This window comes from Equus quagga, chromosome 15 (assembly GCF_021613505.1).
Source record: "Equus quagga isolate Etosha38 chromosome 15, UCLA_HA_Equagga_1.0, whole genome shotgun sequence".
Taxonomy (NCBI): Eukaryota; Metazoa; Chordata; class Mammalia; order Perissodactyla; family Equidae; genus Equus; species Equus quagga.
In genome coordinates, this window is record NC_060281.1 from 83549387 (window position 1) to 83564370 (window position 14984).

At 56.0% G+C, this 14984-nt stretch overlaps 1 protein-coding gene across 1 annotated transcript; it reads left to right on the forward strand.

Annotated features, from left to right (window-relative positions):
* On the forward strand, positions 1–12944 carry ASPHD2 (aspartate beta-hydroxylase domain containing 2). Its single transcript, XM_046638845.1, has 4 exons — positions 1–100; positions 3713–4795; positions 10571–10684; positions 11242–12944. Exons 2-4 carry the CDS (start codon positions 3910–3912, stop codon positions 11349–11351), a joined length of 1110 nt encoding a protein of 369 aa, XP_046494801.1. The 5' UTR covers positions 1–100; positions 3713–3909; the 3' UTR covers positions 11352–12944.
* Positions 12945–14984: the final 2040 nt, after the last annotated feature.

Genomic DNA, 14984 nt, shown 5'->3' on the forward strand with positions numbered 1-14984 from the left:
CCGCGGCGCGGGCAGGGGGCGTCCGCGCGTCCGCGCCCTCGGGCGGCGGCGTCGCCCGGGCCCCAGCGGCCGCCCCCTCCGCCCACGCGCCAGGGCGCAGGTAAGCGGCATCTCCGGGGGCTGCGGGGCGGGAGGGCGGCGCGGCGGGGCCGAGCCCGCGGGAGGGGGAGGAGGAGGCGGGGGCCGAGTGGCTGCAGGCCCGCGATCCCCACGCCGGGCGGTGCGGCCGCCGAGGATGCTACCGGACGCCGGCGCCCGCCTGCGCCCCGCATCCTGGCCCGGCCGAGGGGCCCCGCCGCCTGCGCTCGCTACGTGCTGAGCGCCGCCGCCTAGGCTGTGTTCGCCGCCCGGGCCGGGCATCACCGTCCTCCGCCCCCATACCCCATCGCGATCCCCTCCTCTGGGTTATCCCCCCCAACACTCTCCTCCCCCGTGACCCTCCTCCTTGGTCCCTTTCTTTGCTTGCTTTCCCCTTCCCCCCAGCCCTGAGCATCGCCCACTCCCCATATTTCCCGTGCTGACCCTCCTCCCCTGTCCCATGAGTTATCACCCTCAGCCTCTTTCCCTAATCGTTAGCCTATCTCCCAGTTTTCCTGTCAATATTTACCTTTCCATCGTCCCATCCCCCTCCTCCCCTGACTTCCTGGTGGTCACCATCTGTGTTAACCCATCCTCTGCCCTCCCCTTTTCCCCCACTCTCCAGAGTGGGTGGATGCTGAAAAAGCTGGCCGAGAAAGTGGGGAGGAAAGGTCTCCAGTTCGCACGGGGGAGGGCTGGCCCCAGGGCAGCTCTGGCTCCCCGGGGAGTGGGTTACATCCCTCACACACCTTGCCCAGCGCTGCCCTGCTCCCTGGGGGGCTTCTAGGGTCGCCTGGCGCCACCCCGAGGGTGACCAGGAGCTCTTTAGCACTGGGCAGGCTCTTGGACTGGATTAGCCACGTTAGAGCTGAGTCTTTTCACTGTATCGGAAGTTCTGTTTGACTGGACTTGCTCACCCATTGGCCATGAATTTGAACCCTATTCCCCAGAGCCAGCTGACCTTTAAGATCTGGAGTTGCATGTTGTTTGAGTGCAGAACTGCCATGAGATGAGGGCAGAAATGAAACAGATGAAAATGAACAGATGTGTGAAGGAAGCTGGAAGTTACTGTGGCCACTGGGACAGGAGCTGGTGGGGGTGGGGGAATCCATGTCCTCCCCACTGCGGGACTGGGGAGTTGTCCCTGGGTGCTATGTGTCAAATGTTTGACCAGTACTTCATGAACTGTCAGTCACCAGACAAATGTGAGGGTTTCTTTTAGCGTCACATTTCAGCTGTGAGAGGGTTAATCCTCTGGGCTCAGGGACCTGCCAGCATATTTTGGCTAAAAGTATCTGACAGGTATGCAACGTCCAACTTTGGCTCTCGGTGCCGTTTATCATCTTGTGAACAGGGTTCGAAGCTGGGGTTCAGGGCGTCAGACTCTCCTGCCGCCTTTTGTTTATAGCTCAGCCCGGGAGCACTCCTGGCTGGCGCTGTACAGAATGAGGCTCCCCCAGGAGGGGGCAGGCGAGGAGGGGTGTCCAGTGGAGCCATTCCCTCCTCCTCTACTCTGTCTTCCGTGCTTTCGTTTTGATTGACTGAAACTTTAATGATTAGCAGGGCTGATGGGAGCTACCACTTAACAGGTGTTTGTTCAGTTGTCACGTCTCACTCTTAGAACATTTAAGAAAAACCTCTCCTCTGGGGAGACTGAGTTTCAGAGTTCCAGTTAGCAGCTTTGCTCAGCGATGGGGGAAATCCTTTTAGGAAAGTGCTTGTTGTCACACAGATGATGGCCTCACACTGAATTTGGGGAATCCTGGGGTTCTGTCTGCGAGGTGGCTTGCAAACAAAACACCTTTCATCCGGATTTCCTTTCCCTTTTGCTCCAGAGGGAACAGCTGCCAGTGGTGGTAGGACTAGTCGAGAACGAGAACGAGGGGCGTGGAGGAAACCACTGTTTCCATCCAGTAGGTCCCAGCCTTTCCCTCTTCTCCCAAATCTGTGAAGAGATGGAGAACGTGTGAGAAAAAATTTAGCTTCTAACCTCCCCACTCTTGTATTTTTCCTAGAAACATAAAAAAGGCCATGAATATTCAGCATGTGTGCTTTCAACTTACTAAACGTTATCGTCAAGTAATTCTTTATTCAGCCTAAGCTGGGAAGATGCAAGTAGGCAGTTAATGAGCACCTAAGGTTTCCTTTTTGTTTTTAACACTGTGAGTCTGGGGACAGAAAAAACCACTGGAGATGTGTGGCCATGAGAGCGTCCAGGATTTACCTTTAGCTGTTGGAATTCTCAGTCCTGAAATCCTTTGCCCAGGGCCCCACCTTTGGTTTGCTGGCAAATCGAGATGGGGTGGCACATGCCATAGCAGATGCCGGCACATGTGGAGTGCTGCCATGACATGATCATAAGTGCTTTATGGCTGTCGTCGTCTACTCTCATCCACTGAGATGAGCATCAACCCATCTTCTAGATGAGGAAACTGAGGCTTAGAGAGGGGAAGTGACCTGCCCGCGGCTGGGATTAACACTCAGTCTGGCCCACTCTTGATTTGGGTTCTTCACCTCTCTGCTACACTGCAAGAATTTTCAGGCCAAATTTAGTCCCTGGACAAAGGGGAGGGGACAGCCTTCCCATTTTTTCAGTTGCCTTCTCATATTCCTGAGAGAGAGGAGGAGGCGAGAGTACAAAACAAATTTTCTGAGTTCTTCTGCTCCTCGAGATGAGGGAATGTGTCGGACTTGTAGCAGAACCTAGACCTGGCTGCTCTCAGATTAGAAAAAGCAGGATGGACAAAGGATTTCCGCCGGGAGACGCGGCCAGGTTTCATAGACACAGGCGGCATGACAGCTGGGCTCTCAGCGCACTTGTGGTTATTAGGCTAATCGGGGTACTAGACCCTGGGTCGGCCTTCCCCAGAGACGTGGCAAAGCTCTCCTGTCTGTTTGGAGACAGAGACCCGGAAGGGCTTCTCTTCCCATTGTGTCCCCTCGTTTTGTTTGCGTAACCCCATGGGTGAGGCCAGGAGGTAGTCTCCCCAGCCAGTAGACAGAAAGTGCCCTGTGTCTGCCTCGGATGTGACCCGAGAGCCACTTCCTCTTCCAGCTTGATTTAAGCCCAGCCGGTGTCACAGGGCTGGGGAGATTAAAGAACAATGATGAAGTGCCCTGAAAAGAGAAAGTCAGTTGGAAAACGTGCAGTTTTAAAGTTCCTTTGCCATTTTTAAGAGGCTATGGAATCCACATTTCCCTTAAAGTTTCAGAGATTTAAGAAGAAGAAGCATTTACTAAATATCTACTGTAAAAGGGTAGAGCAAAATGAACAGACACTGGCATTGAAGTCAGACGGGGCTTGTGTCCCTGTCCTGGCTGCGTGAACTTGGGTGAGTTATATGACCTCTCCGAGCCTCAGTTTCCTCATCCGTAAGATAGGGCTCATAGCACCTCCTAAGGAGGCCACAGAATAGATGGGGCTACCGTGATGGTCAGACGGTACTTGATGCGGATTAAACACGACTGGCCTTTTGGGAAATGGCGGTGGTGGTCAAATGGGGAGAGAATACACGAGATTGAGGAGTGTGGCCCCTACCGACAAGGACCTCACAGAATGATCTGAGACTTTACCTTTCAGTTGAGGACTTTTCCAGGTGTAAAAACTTATGCTGGTTTATTTTTTTCATCCCAGGTTTGGACTTCCTAAAAAATCCTTTCACAGTGACCAACCCCACTTCTAACGTGACATAAACAGCTCCTCCCACCCTCCTCACAGTGACTTTGGCCAGGAGTGGAGTGGCGGGCACAGATGTTCATCAATGCCGCCCTTGGCAGCACCCAAGGGACAGTGGCGGCCATGCCTCCCCCTGCGCCCCCGCTCTAACCTGCATGGTGTGGGTGCCCTTGGGACCCCAGAGGACTGACTGTCTGATCTTGCTTCACACCCCCAACGTCAACTCCTCCAAGATGTCTGTCGAGTGGCTGGTGGCCTGGAGCTGGTCGCTGGATGGCCTGAGGGACTGCATCGCCACGGGCATCCAGTCCGTGCGGGACTGCGACACCACCGCCGTGGTCACCGTGGCCTGCCTGCTGGTCCTGTTCGTGTGGTACTGTTACCACGTGGGCAGGGAGCAGCCCCGGCCCTACGCCGCCGTCAACTCGCTCATGCAGAGCCCGGATGCCAACGGGCTGCAGGACGGGTATGTGTACTGCCAGTCCCCCGAGTGCGTGCGCTGCACCCACAACGAGGGCCTCAACCAGAAACTCTACCACAACCTGCAGGAGTACGCCAAGCGCTACTCCTGGTCGGGCATGGGCCGCATCCACAAGGGCATCCGCGAGCAGGGCCGCTACCTCAACAGCCGGCCCTCCATCCAGAAGCCCGAGGTCTTCTTCCTGCCGGACCTGCCCACCACGCCCTACTTCTCCCGGGACGCACAGAAGCACGACGTGGAGCTGCTGGAACGGAACTTCCAGACGATCCTGTGCGAGTTTGAGACCCTCTACAAAGCGTTCTCAAACTGCAGCCTCCCGCAGGGCTGGAAAATGAACAGCACCCCAAGCGGGGAGTGGGTCACCTTTTACTTGGTCAATCAGGGGGTTTGCGTCCCCAGGAACTGCAGGAAGTGCCCACGGACGTACCGCTTGCTCGGAAGCCTTCGGACCTGTATTGGGAACAATGTTTTTGGGAACGCATGCATCTCCGTGCTGAGCCCTGGGACTGTGATCACAGAGCACTATGGACCCACCAACATCCGCATCCGATGCCATTTAGGTACGTTGTGGGGACGGGTCTCCTGGCACGCGCCGGTCTAGGTACAGTCTGTGTGACTTCTGGGAACCCAGACGTCACAAAGCTCAGGAGCCAGAACTGTGCTTTTTCATGTTCTTCACTGTACTTCTGTCAAAAATTGATGAATCGCATGTAAATAATTTTGACAGCAGAGATTGAGTCAAAAAAGAGACTTGAGGGACCAGCCCAGTGGCACAGCAGTTAAGTTCGCACGTTCCACTTCAGCGGCCCAGGGTTTGCCAGTTCAGATCCCGGATGCGGACATGGTACCGCTTGGCACACCATGCTGTGGTAGGCATCCCGCATATAAAGTAGAGGAAGATGGGCACAGATGTTAGCTCAGGGCCAGTCTTCCTCAGCAAAAAGAGGAGGATTGATGGCAGATGTTAGCTCAGGGCTAATCTTCCTCAAAAAAATAAATAAAAATAAGGTCATTTTTAGAAAGAAAATTAAAAAAAAGTAAGAAACTTGAGGGGCCAGCCCAGTGGCGTGGTGGTTGAGTTCATGTGCTCCGCTTTGGTGGCCCAGGGTTTGCCAGTTTGGATCCCAGGCACGAACCTACACACACTCGTCAAGCCATGCTGTGGCAGCATCCCACATACAAAATAGAGCAAGATGGGCATGGGTGTTAGCTCAGGGGCAAACTTCCTCAATCAAAAAGAGGAAGATTGACAACAGATGTTAGCTCAAGGCCAGTCTTCCTCCCTAAAAAAAAAAAAAAAAAAGGGAATTTGTGATCAGTATAAACCTAATTTCTGGCAGAAGCTCTGTCCAAAGGCGCTTTCTTCAGTGGTGGGCATGGTCTCCATCTGCACTGTCCACTGTGGTAGCCACCTGCCACCGGTAACTTTGGAAGGCTTGAGATGTGGCTAGTGCAGCCAAGGGGCTCCATGTTTAATTTAATCTAAATTTAAATTGCCACCGAGGGCCAGTGGCTGCTGTCCTGGACAGCACAGCTCTAGAGCCAAAGATTACCAACGTTCATAATGACATCCGGGAGGCTGTGAAGGACACCTCTGTGCCTTCTGAATCACCGAGGATGAAATGATGCTTGGTGTTACGTTGGTTTTATTCAGATTCTTGGGAAGTTACGTGTGTTGTATGTAGCACTGGTTTTGAGAACAGGGTCAGATTGCCTGTGTTTGCATCCTGGCCCCACCACAAGCTCGAAGCTAGCTCTGTTACTTTGGGCAAGTCACCTCACCTCTCTGGGCCTCCATTTCCTCATTTGGAAAGTGGGGGTACAAAGCTCATCTTTTACAGAGTTGTTTGGCGATCTGCTAAGAGAATGTGTGTTGTAAGCGTTTGTTCATCCAGAGCCTGATAGTCAGGACTCAACAAAGGTAGGCTTAAAAACAAGTCGGTCATGGGGATGTTTGTTCCCAGAATGCCTCGTTCCTGGTGAGTTGTGCTCACGAGCTGGTTACCGGGGCGACAGCATCACCAGTTGGCTCCCGGATTAGAGGAGCATGCAAGCGGTGGCAGAAGCCTCGGGCTGGAGGAGGGAGGAGCACGCGGAGGAGCCCCCTGTGGGCTGGAGCCGGGCTTCTCTGTTAGCTTCGCACAGGAGCCTGGGGCTGCCTGGGGGGCTGGGCTGGACACCCCAGGCCTCCACCCCTCTCCACCCCGAGCCCTCTGCTGCTCCCGCGCTCTCTGGGGAGTCTGAGGAAGACGTGGCTTGGAGAGGGCTTCACTGCTTTCAAAACAGAAGGAACTAGACTTGAGTAGTTGACCCCGGGAGTATTTTGAGAGTAAAGGCAGGACAGGGCTGAGGCCCTGGAGGAGGAGCCTGGCTTACTGGTCAGCCCTGTGACTTTGAGTAATTAACCAGTCTCTTTGTACCTCAGTTTCCTCATCTGTACAATGGGGAGATAGGACTTCCCTCACAGGATCGTTGAGAAGATTAAAGTACTATCTTGCATGGCTACCTGACACGGTGCCTGGCACCCGATGGCATCGATGCACGGCAACCAGGAGCTTCTGTGATCAGACACTGCATTGGACAGTGTGAAAAGTGACCCATAAGACATGGTCTCTGCCCTCAGGAGACAGAGTGGGAAATGAACAGGCTTGGGAGCAAACACTCCTGGACTCAGACCTGTGGGCCCATTCGCTCAGTGACCTTGGGCACGCCCTCAGAGGCTTCGAGCCTTGGTGTCCTCTCTAAAGTGGGGGCCAGGATGCCCACCTGGAGGCTTGTCTGCAGGATTAGGAGGACTGTGCAAAGTACTTGCAGGGAGACGGAGTCAGCCAAGGGGCTCTTAGAAATCTCAGAGGGGAGGTGGCCGTCTCAGTGAGGAGCGTGATAGACCGCTGTGCAAGGCGCCCGGGTGCACTCTGGGATCACAGGACGCGGGGCTGCCAGCAGGCTGCTCTGCGGAGGTGGGTCTGACCTTGGAGGCTTGCAGGGACCGCCAGGGTGCGGCCGAGAGGGGAGCCTCCCCCTGGGGCGCTTGTCTGGGCTTGCAGGGGGTCCAGTGGTGGGGACTGCAGCTGGACAGGTCGGGTGGTAGCAGACCGCAGAGGGCCCCCACGCTGGGCTCGGAATTGAGGCTCTGGGCAGTGGAGGACAGTGCTGTTCTTTTTTGAAGATTTTCCTTGTACGTTTTTTAAAAGCTTCTGAACGCCGTGTAGGGCACGGCGTCTGAGGATCGAGGGGCAGAAGCGCAGGCAGCTGTGCTGAGTCGGAAGGGCTCGGGGCAAGAACTGAAGGTCTGCCTGCTGTGTGTTTAATGCCTGTTGTACATCTCTGTGCTAGACACGTGTGTGTGTGTGTGTGTGTGTGTGTGTGTGTGTCAGCCCGCACAGACCCTCTTTGTGACCTGTCATTCCCTCCTTGGCCCACCTGGTTACTTGTCACCGGAAAAGCTGGGTCTTCCATGTTCCCTGGACAGCAGGCGACCTTAGAAGACGTGGCACTGAGCCTGGCTGGTCCCCAGGGCCGGGCGAGCTCTATGGTTGGCTTCGCTCAGCATTTCCGCCTTCCCGCTATCATGCCACATGCGTGTCCACCCAGAAAGTAAGCAGGGTGTGTTAGAGTCACAGGTCCCTGTGTGTTGACAGAGAGGGAGTTCAGAGAATGAGGTCAGAAGCAGAGCAAGCCGGGTTTGTGCCTGGCGGCCACGCCTCCACCAGCTACCTGGCTGAAGAGTAAGGCACCTGCAGTTCCAGAACTGTGCTCTTGAAATGCCAGCCCTTGTCTTCTTGTTGTGCCTCCATCTGAGCTGTGCTTGGTGGAACTGTCGCCCGTGACCCTGCAGCCCCAGCCGCTGCTCTGCCTGTGGTCCACATGCACTGCGCCCTGCTCTGAGCTGCCCGTAGGTGGCATGCCTGTCTGGGCTCCATGCAGAGGCTCAGGACAGCTCCAGCCCAGCCATCAGCAGCATCATGTGCGGGGCTGGGACAGCCCTACCGCGCTGCCACAGACCTCCAGGAAGCCACCTCTGAACCAACCAGGCAGATGTTACTGGGGGCAGATCCTGTACAAATGCCGACGTTCAGGAAAGGGGACGTGAAAACGCATGAGTATCTTTAGCGAATTCTCTCTGAATAAGCCCAGCTGGCCTCTTTCCTTTCCTGTGGATGCTGTCGGATTTCTGGGCAGCCCAGCTGGGTGTACCTGTGGATCCGCTCGCGCTGCCCTGCCCACCCTGAGCGCCAGCTGGCAGCCTCCTGAGGTGGGGGCAGCTGGGGGACACAGCCCCTTCTCCACGCTCCTCCCGCCTCCTTCAGTGGTTGGTGAGGACACAGCAGCAGGCCTGTGAATCTGGGACGGGCCGAGGCCATGTGTGGGGCCCATCTCTACCCCAGGAGCCACCCAAATGCTCTTTTTGGGGGAATGTTGATCATTTCTGCCAGCTAAGCTGGTTCGTGGGCAGTAGGCAGGATAGTGGGCCCCTGGAAGGCTACAGCAGAATGCAGGGGGAGGTGGAGGGGCGTAAGCAGGGGTTGGCCAGCCAGCCAGCCAGGCCAGTTTTCTATCGCACGTGGCGCATGGCAGTGAGTCATTTGGTGGCCTGGGGAAGGGGCGCTTCTCTCTGAAACCCTGGGGTGCATAGTCCCTGCAGCGAACCACCCATTCCTGTAGGTCCTCTCCACCTGCCCCAGCCCGTGAGGACACCATGAAGAGGAGATGTGGCCTGTGGGGCCCTCCCCACCTGGGCAGTGAGCGGCAGGCTGAAGCCCCTACATCCTAACCCCCCGCAGTTGCTCACAACGGCAGGAGGTGGTGGTCCCCAGCTGGGGGATGGTCTCAGCTGATTCAGTGAAATGCCCTGTTGATGACTGAAACTTACTAGCTATGGGGAAATCAACAGTCACGCTAATCCACTGCCGCTAATGCGATAAGTAGCGTTTCTATCGTACCGTCCAGTGTTAGGAGAGCCTGTTCTTTGGGGCCAGAGAGATTTGGATTCAGATCTCAGCTCCCGCAAGGACAAACTAAAGACTTCCAGCAGGTCACTTCACTTCTCTAAATCTCAGTTGGTCCATCTGGAAAGTGGGTGAAGTGATGTCTGTAAAGTGTTTATTTAATACAAACCTGCTCACGGTAAGTCTTCACTTACTGGGAGCAGGGATGGTGGTCACATGGCCCTGGAAGCTGTGTATGCTCATGTCCCCCCTTTACAGACATGGAGGCTGTGGCTTGGAGAGGTTGAGTGACTTTCCCAAAGTCACACAGCACGTAGGATCAGAACCAGTTGTCTGACCCCAAGTCTTCTGTCCTTCCCACTTCTCCATGTGGCCTCTCTGTTTGAATTCTTGTTCCATCTGTACTTCCTGGAGCTGTCCATCTCTGGTTCAAAGGGTGTGTTAAAATACTCTGGCTGTTAGAGAGAAAGTTTGATGTTTGTCCTACGGGACATTCAATCAGGGTGCATGCTGACTGGCCTGGGGTCATGGTTGTCACAGAGAGTCACTGAAGAGCAAGAACACCACGATCCAAGCCCCTCTCCCAGGGCCCCCTTCCTCCCGGGTCAGTCCCTCCAGAGAGCTGTGGGGCTGACCCAGCCTCCTCTGATGTCATTTGACAGCTGTGGTGGACGTCCGGTCGTGAGGGGGCTGGGGGTTCTTCAGACCCCAGGATGGGAGATGGGGCGTGGAAGCACACGCAGCAGCGCTATTCCAGACCCGTTCTGGGGTCGGACGCCGGAGCTTGGGGCCCACCACTCGCCTCTTGAGCGCATGGCTCCTCTGAAGGTGTCAGACTGTTTTCTCCCGCAGCTCCGGCATCTCCTGAGGGGTGCCCTCCAGTTTCCAGCATGAGGCTGGGAAACTTAGATTCCGAACAGGCCATCCTCGGGCCTCAAAACAGATGCAGAGGTTGGCACCCAAAGAGGGCCCTGTGTGAGCTGCTACGTCTTGAATCTCAGCTGAAACGGCCCTCGAGATGGGACTACAGTAACATACTCGTTGGGCGAGGTGGGGTTGGGCACCTGGCCTCCCTCCACTTCGGAGGTCCCGGGGTGGGCTTCTCGAAAGTGTCCTGCAAGCTTTAGTCTGTGCTTCAGTCACAGGAGTCCGTGCCCAGAACCGATCAAGCCGGTGGAGAGGGTTTTCCCAGGAGCACGGCGAGGGTCCAGGCATGCAGCCTGTATTTGCCCCATGGAAGCGCCCCAACCCCACATGGGGCTCGGAGGGGTGAAGTGGATAGTTGGCTGCTTCACACATCGAGAGCTCTGGCCAGAGCAGCCCTCGACCTCCGGCCCTCCCTGCCCCTGCCTGCCTTCATCCCCCTCTCTCTGCTCTTCCCCCGAGGTCTGAAAACTCCCAGCGGCTGTGAGCTGGTGGTGGGGGGAGAGCCCCAGTGCTGGGCCGAGGGCCGCTGCCTCCTCTTCGATGATTCTTTCCTGCACACTGCATTCCATGAAGGTGAGTGTCTGCCCACCCATTGCCACCTTTTGTTTTTTGTTATAGACTTTACTTTTTAGAGCAGTTTTAGGTTTCCAGAAAAATTGAGGAGAAAATACATACCACCCCCACATAGTTGCCCCTTTTTATTAACATGTTGTATTAGTCTGGTGCGTTTGTTATAATTGATGGGCCAATATTGACACATGGTTATTAACTAAGGTTTCTAGTTTACGTTGGGGTTCATGCCCGGCGGTGTGTGTTCTGTGGGTTTCCACAGATGTATAATGCCTGGATCCCCTGAGACAACCATAGGGAATATCTACACTACCCTAAAAATCCTCTGTGCCCACCTACCGCTTCCTCACCCCTCCCTCCCTCTGCCCGTTTCCTTGTGTCCACCGGCTCAGAAGCTTAGGGAGCCATGACTACATTCTTGACCTGAGAGGAGCAGATCCTCTGGTCTGTGCCTAGGGACAGGCTGGGGCCCTGCCCGAAAGCTGACTCTGTGAGGTCCAGCTCTGCATGGGTCCTGGCTCCAGGTGGTGTGACCTCTCCTCTCTCACCCCACCCCCCAGGTTCAGCGGAGGATGGCCCACGGGTGGTTTTCATGGTGGATTTGTGGCATCCAAATGTCGCAGCAGCCGAACGGCAGGCCCTGGATTTCATCTTTGCGCCGGGACGATGAAAACATTCCCGTGCTGGAGCCGGCGAGAGTGGCTGTGGGTCAGCCTGGGCAGGCCGGTCTGGCCTGGCCGTGCCCGCTTAACGAGGCCGCGCTCAGAGAGCGGCCCCCACAGAGAGCACTTCTGTGGGCTTTTTACATCACGCTGGGCCCCTCTCTCCTTCGGTCATTGTAAATGGGAAATTCTCAGCCTGTATTTCCTTCAGTTTTTCCTTCCGATCATCTGCTTCTGCCTAACAGTGCATTACTTTGCTCCGTGACCGGAGGCTGGAGCCCCTGGTGTCTATGTCGTGTCGCTCCCTGGTTTTTCATTGCTCTGAAATAGAGTAACCAAGTGGCTATTTGTCTGAATGTAACAACGTCAAAGTTCCTGTGGTCATCTTAAAAGAAAACAACAAAAACAAAACAAAACAAAACATTGCCAACCAGAGAGCTGGAGAACTGGGTCCCCGCTGCTGTCACAGTCACACGGGGCCTTCAGCCACCCCAGGTCAGGGGAGAGATGCGGGCCCCACCCCCGGCTGGCTTCTCCGGCAGGGTGGACACGGTCAGGGTGGTGCATAGCCTCAGGCCACTGTCCCCATCGCTAGCCTCACTCCAACCCGTCAGGTCCCCATGGCAAAGAGCGTTTGGCGGGCGGGGCTGGAGGCCTTCTGTAAACATCGCTTTTCTACAGAGGCTGGCGTCCTCGAGAGCCACGGTGGGGCTCCCAGGGAGCAGCTGTGGAGCGTGTGATCCGCTTACCTCACTGCCCACAGAAGCCCTCCTCCCACACCGGGCCTGGAGCCGTCCCCGTTGTAGCGGCTTTGAGTCCACAGTGATGCACGTTAAGACCACCAGGTCAGCTGATAGGAGCTGCGGTGGGATGAGACCGCCCCTACTCTGGGAAAGCCTTTCTCTGGCAAGACTGGAATCGTACATCTGACCAAAGTGTCCGTTTGCTTTGGAGTTCTGTTGCCCCTGATTTTCCGTTTATTTGTCTGTACATAAATGTTCCAACCCTGGACTCAGAGGTTGTGGAAGAGTCAGCCGTGTGTCTCTGTCACTGCACAAGTACCAAGTGACGGCGACCTCAGCTAGTGAGGACACCAGTGAGGACACTGGGAAGGCTGCAGACCCAGGGGACCCACCATGTGTGAAAGAGTGGCCTCTAGCCATGCTAGAGATGCCGTTTCTGAGTCCTGTGTGATGGCAGCGTCAGGCTTATAAAGCCACGGAGTGGAATGGCATCTACGGCTCGCCACACGTACGGTCCAGTGTTTATATCCGAACAGGGACCAGCAGCTTCGGTGAGGAACGGCCATCACAAGTCAACGCGATCTGAAATGCACTCTGCAGTTACTAGCAAGTGGGCAAAGAAAACATGTCTCCATTTGAGTAAAATTTCTACGCAGATGTTTTTCAGTGATTCGAATGCAGGAGAGAGCAGAAATTTCCAACACTCCTGAAGTCTTTTTACTCATGAAGTGTCTTGTTGGAGCCCCTGGGGTGCATGACTCCTGTACATACCGACTGCTCTGCGTCCACACAGCCCGCGCAGGGCCCGGCTGCCTGTGCTCACGGCCGTGGTTGGGGACCAGGAGGTAATAAAGGATCTCGCTGAAACCAGAGCGCAGTGGTGAAGTGGTCTGTGGGGCGGAAGCTCTGAGAGGGGCGCTTGTGTGAGTGTGAGGCTCTTGGCTTTGGGACCGTGTCACAGACTGGCGGGCGACTAAAAGCGATCATGTATAGTGAATAAGGCAAAATGCAGTTCCTAAGTAACAGGCATGGGCGGGGGAAATGAGCAGATCTCCAGGATGTTAAGGAACCAGGTGTCACACTGGGCAAAGAACCAGGACCGTGGCTTTGGGACAGCTGAGGACTCGGGACTCAGCGCCAGGAGCTGGCTCCCATGTGACCTTGGGTGAGTCCTGGAGCCCCGGTCTGCCCGCTGTAGAGACGGTGCCTGGCGTATAAAGCAGGGATGTTGGCTCCCTCTCTGCCCTAGCCATGGTTCCAGGCGCTTCCAGAGGAGGAAGAGCTGGGTCAACATTTGATCAGTGTACAGGTAGCTGAGACTGCCTGTGTCTCACTCCAGGGGGAGGAGCCTAGCCCTCAGGAGCTACACTGAATTGTTTCCCTCTGAGAAGAGGGTGAGTCTGGTGGCCTGGAGCCCGGGGAGCAGCCTGGTTGCTGGGTGTTTTATAGCAAGCCCAGCAGCTTCCAGCCCACAGTCCAGGCGGGGCTGCCCCAGCAAGGGGAAGGGAGGGGCACCACTGGCCCAGGGCTGCCGTGTCTCTCGCTCCTGAACTGCGTTGCCAGCTAGGCGACTGCTGGAGTAACTGACGTGACCCAGGAAGGGGCACTCGGGGTGGGAGAGGGGAGCCAGCATGCCCGCTCCGCCTTCCACCCTGAGCCAGCCTGCGTCAGCTTCAAGGCCACACTGCACAAGGTCAGTTTGCACAAGGTCACATCCAGGTCTCCCAGGATCTGCTCATCATCCCCCAAACTCACCTAGATTGTCTGAGTTCTGAGCCCTTCTTTGGTGACAGTGACCCCACTTGGAGCATCGAGTGCCCCACAGCGTGTGGTGGGGAGGGGTAAGCCTAATCCTGGTTCTTGACTGTGGCTGCACAGTGCCGTCACCTGGGCAGCTTCTGAGGAATGCTGATGCCCACGCCCAGCCCTAAAGCGTCTCATTCCCGGGCTGGGGCCCAGGTGTTGTTTGAACTCATTTCCGCGGTGACTCTCATGTGTTGCTGGGCTGTGCTGCCTTGAGTAGCCAGGGCAGTAAGGCCTTTGAAACCAGCCAGCCCGAGGTTGGAGTCTGGGCTGTGCCCTGTGTGAGGCTGGGCAGGCCACCTAGCCGTGGTCTCTAGGGGACGGCCACTGTTCCTAACACTGTCCTCCAGCAGCACCCTGATGAGCCTCCTGCAAGACTGCAGTGTCCCCATTCTCAGTCCTTGGGCTTCCCGGCCCTCACGCAGCCCCAGCTGCAGTGCTGGGCTCAGGATCCAGGCGTGACCCATGAGAGCCTTGCCAACTGGCCACTCAGGGACTGGGTCGGGCCGGGCTTGGGATCCAGGCTCTTGCTGGGTCCCCTGAGAGAGAGAGGCAGCTCTTCATGGGGAGGAGGGGGGATCTGGTGGAAAGAAAACCGGAGTGAAACCCACGAGGAGAGCAGGTTCCCCTGTGGCGATCATCCGAGTCCTGAACACAGCTCTGCCCGGAACCAGCCCTGCCTCTGGCCTGCTCAGTCACTTGGGTCAATAAACAAACGCCCTTTTAATTCTTAAGCCAAGTTTGAGTTGTGGTTTCTATCCCTTGCCACCAAAAAGTCCTAATCCACTCTGAGCTTCAAAATGGGCCTAAATGCCTACTTTCATGGGCTTAGAGTGAGGTTTGAACAAGATCATATCACGTCAAGTTCTGAGTGGAGAGGAGGGGCTCCATACATATTTTTAAAATGTAAAAATGAGAAGCACAGTCTAAGTACAAATGCTGTTTTTAAGGACCACCATGCCCTGCAGCCAGCACCCTCCCCAAACATTTCCCTCCCCGCTGCACCTCGCCAGCCAGATGTTGACGCGGGGCACAAGCAGGACAAAGCGGGTCTCAGAGCTGCTGACAGATGGCAGTGAGAATAGGCAGGCAGAT

What these genes read in the sequence shown, in the direction of transcription:
- ASPHD2 (XM_046638845.1), top strand. Translation starts at nt 3,910, where the DNA reads ATGGTGTGGGTGCCCTTGGGACCCCAGAGGACTGACTGTCTGATCTTG. An exon ending in CCGCATCCGATGCCATTTAG is followed by an intron (nt 4,796 to 10,570) that starts GTACGTTGTGGG and finishes TCTTCCCCCGAG; the next exon opens with GTCTGAAAACTCCCAGCGGC. An exon ending in GCACACTGCATTCCATGAAG is followed by an intron (nt 10,685 to 11,241) that starts GTGAGTGTCTGC and finishes CCCACCCCCCAG; the next exon opens with GTTCAGCGGAGGATGGCCCA.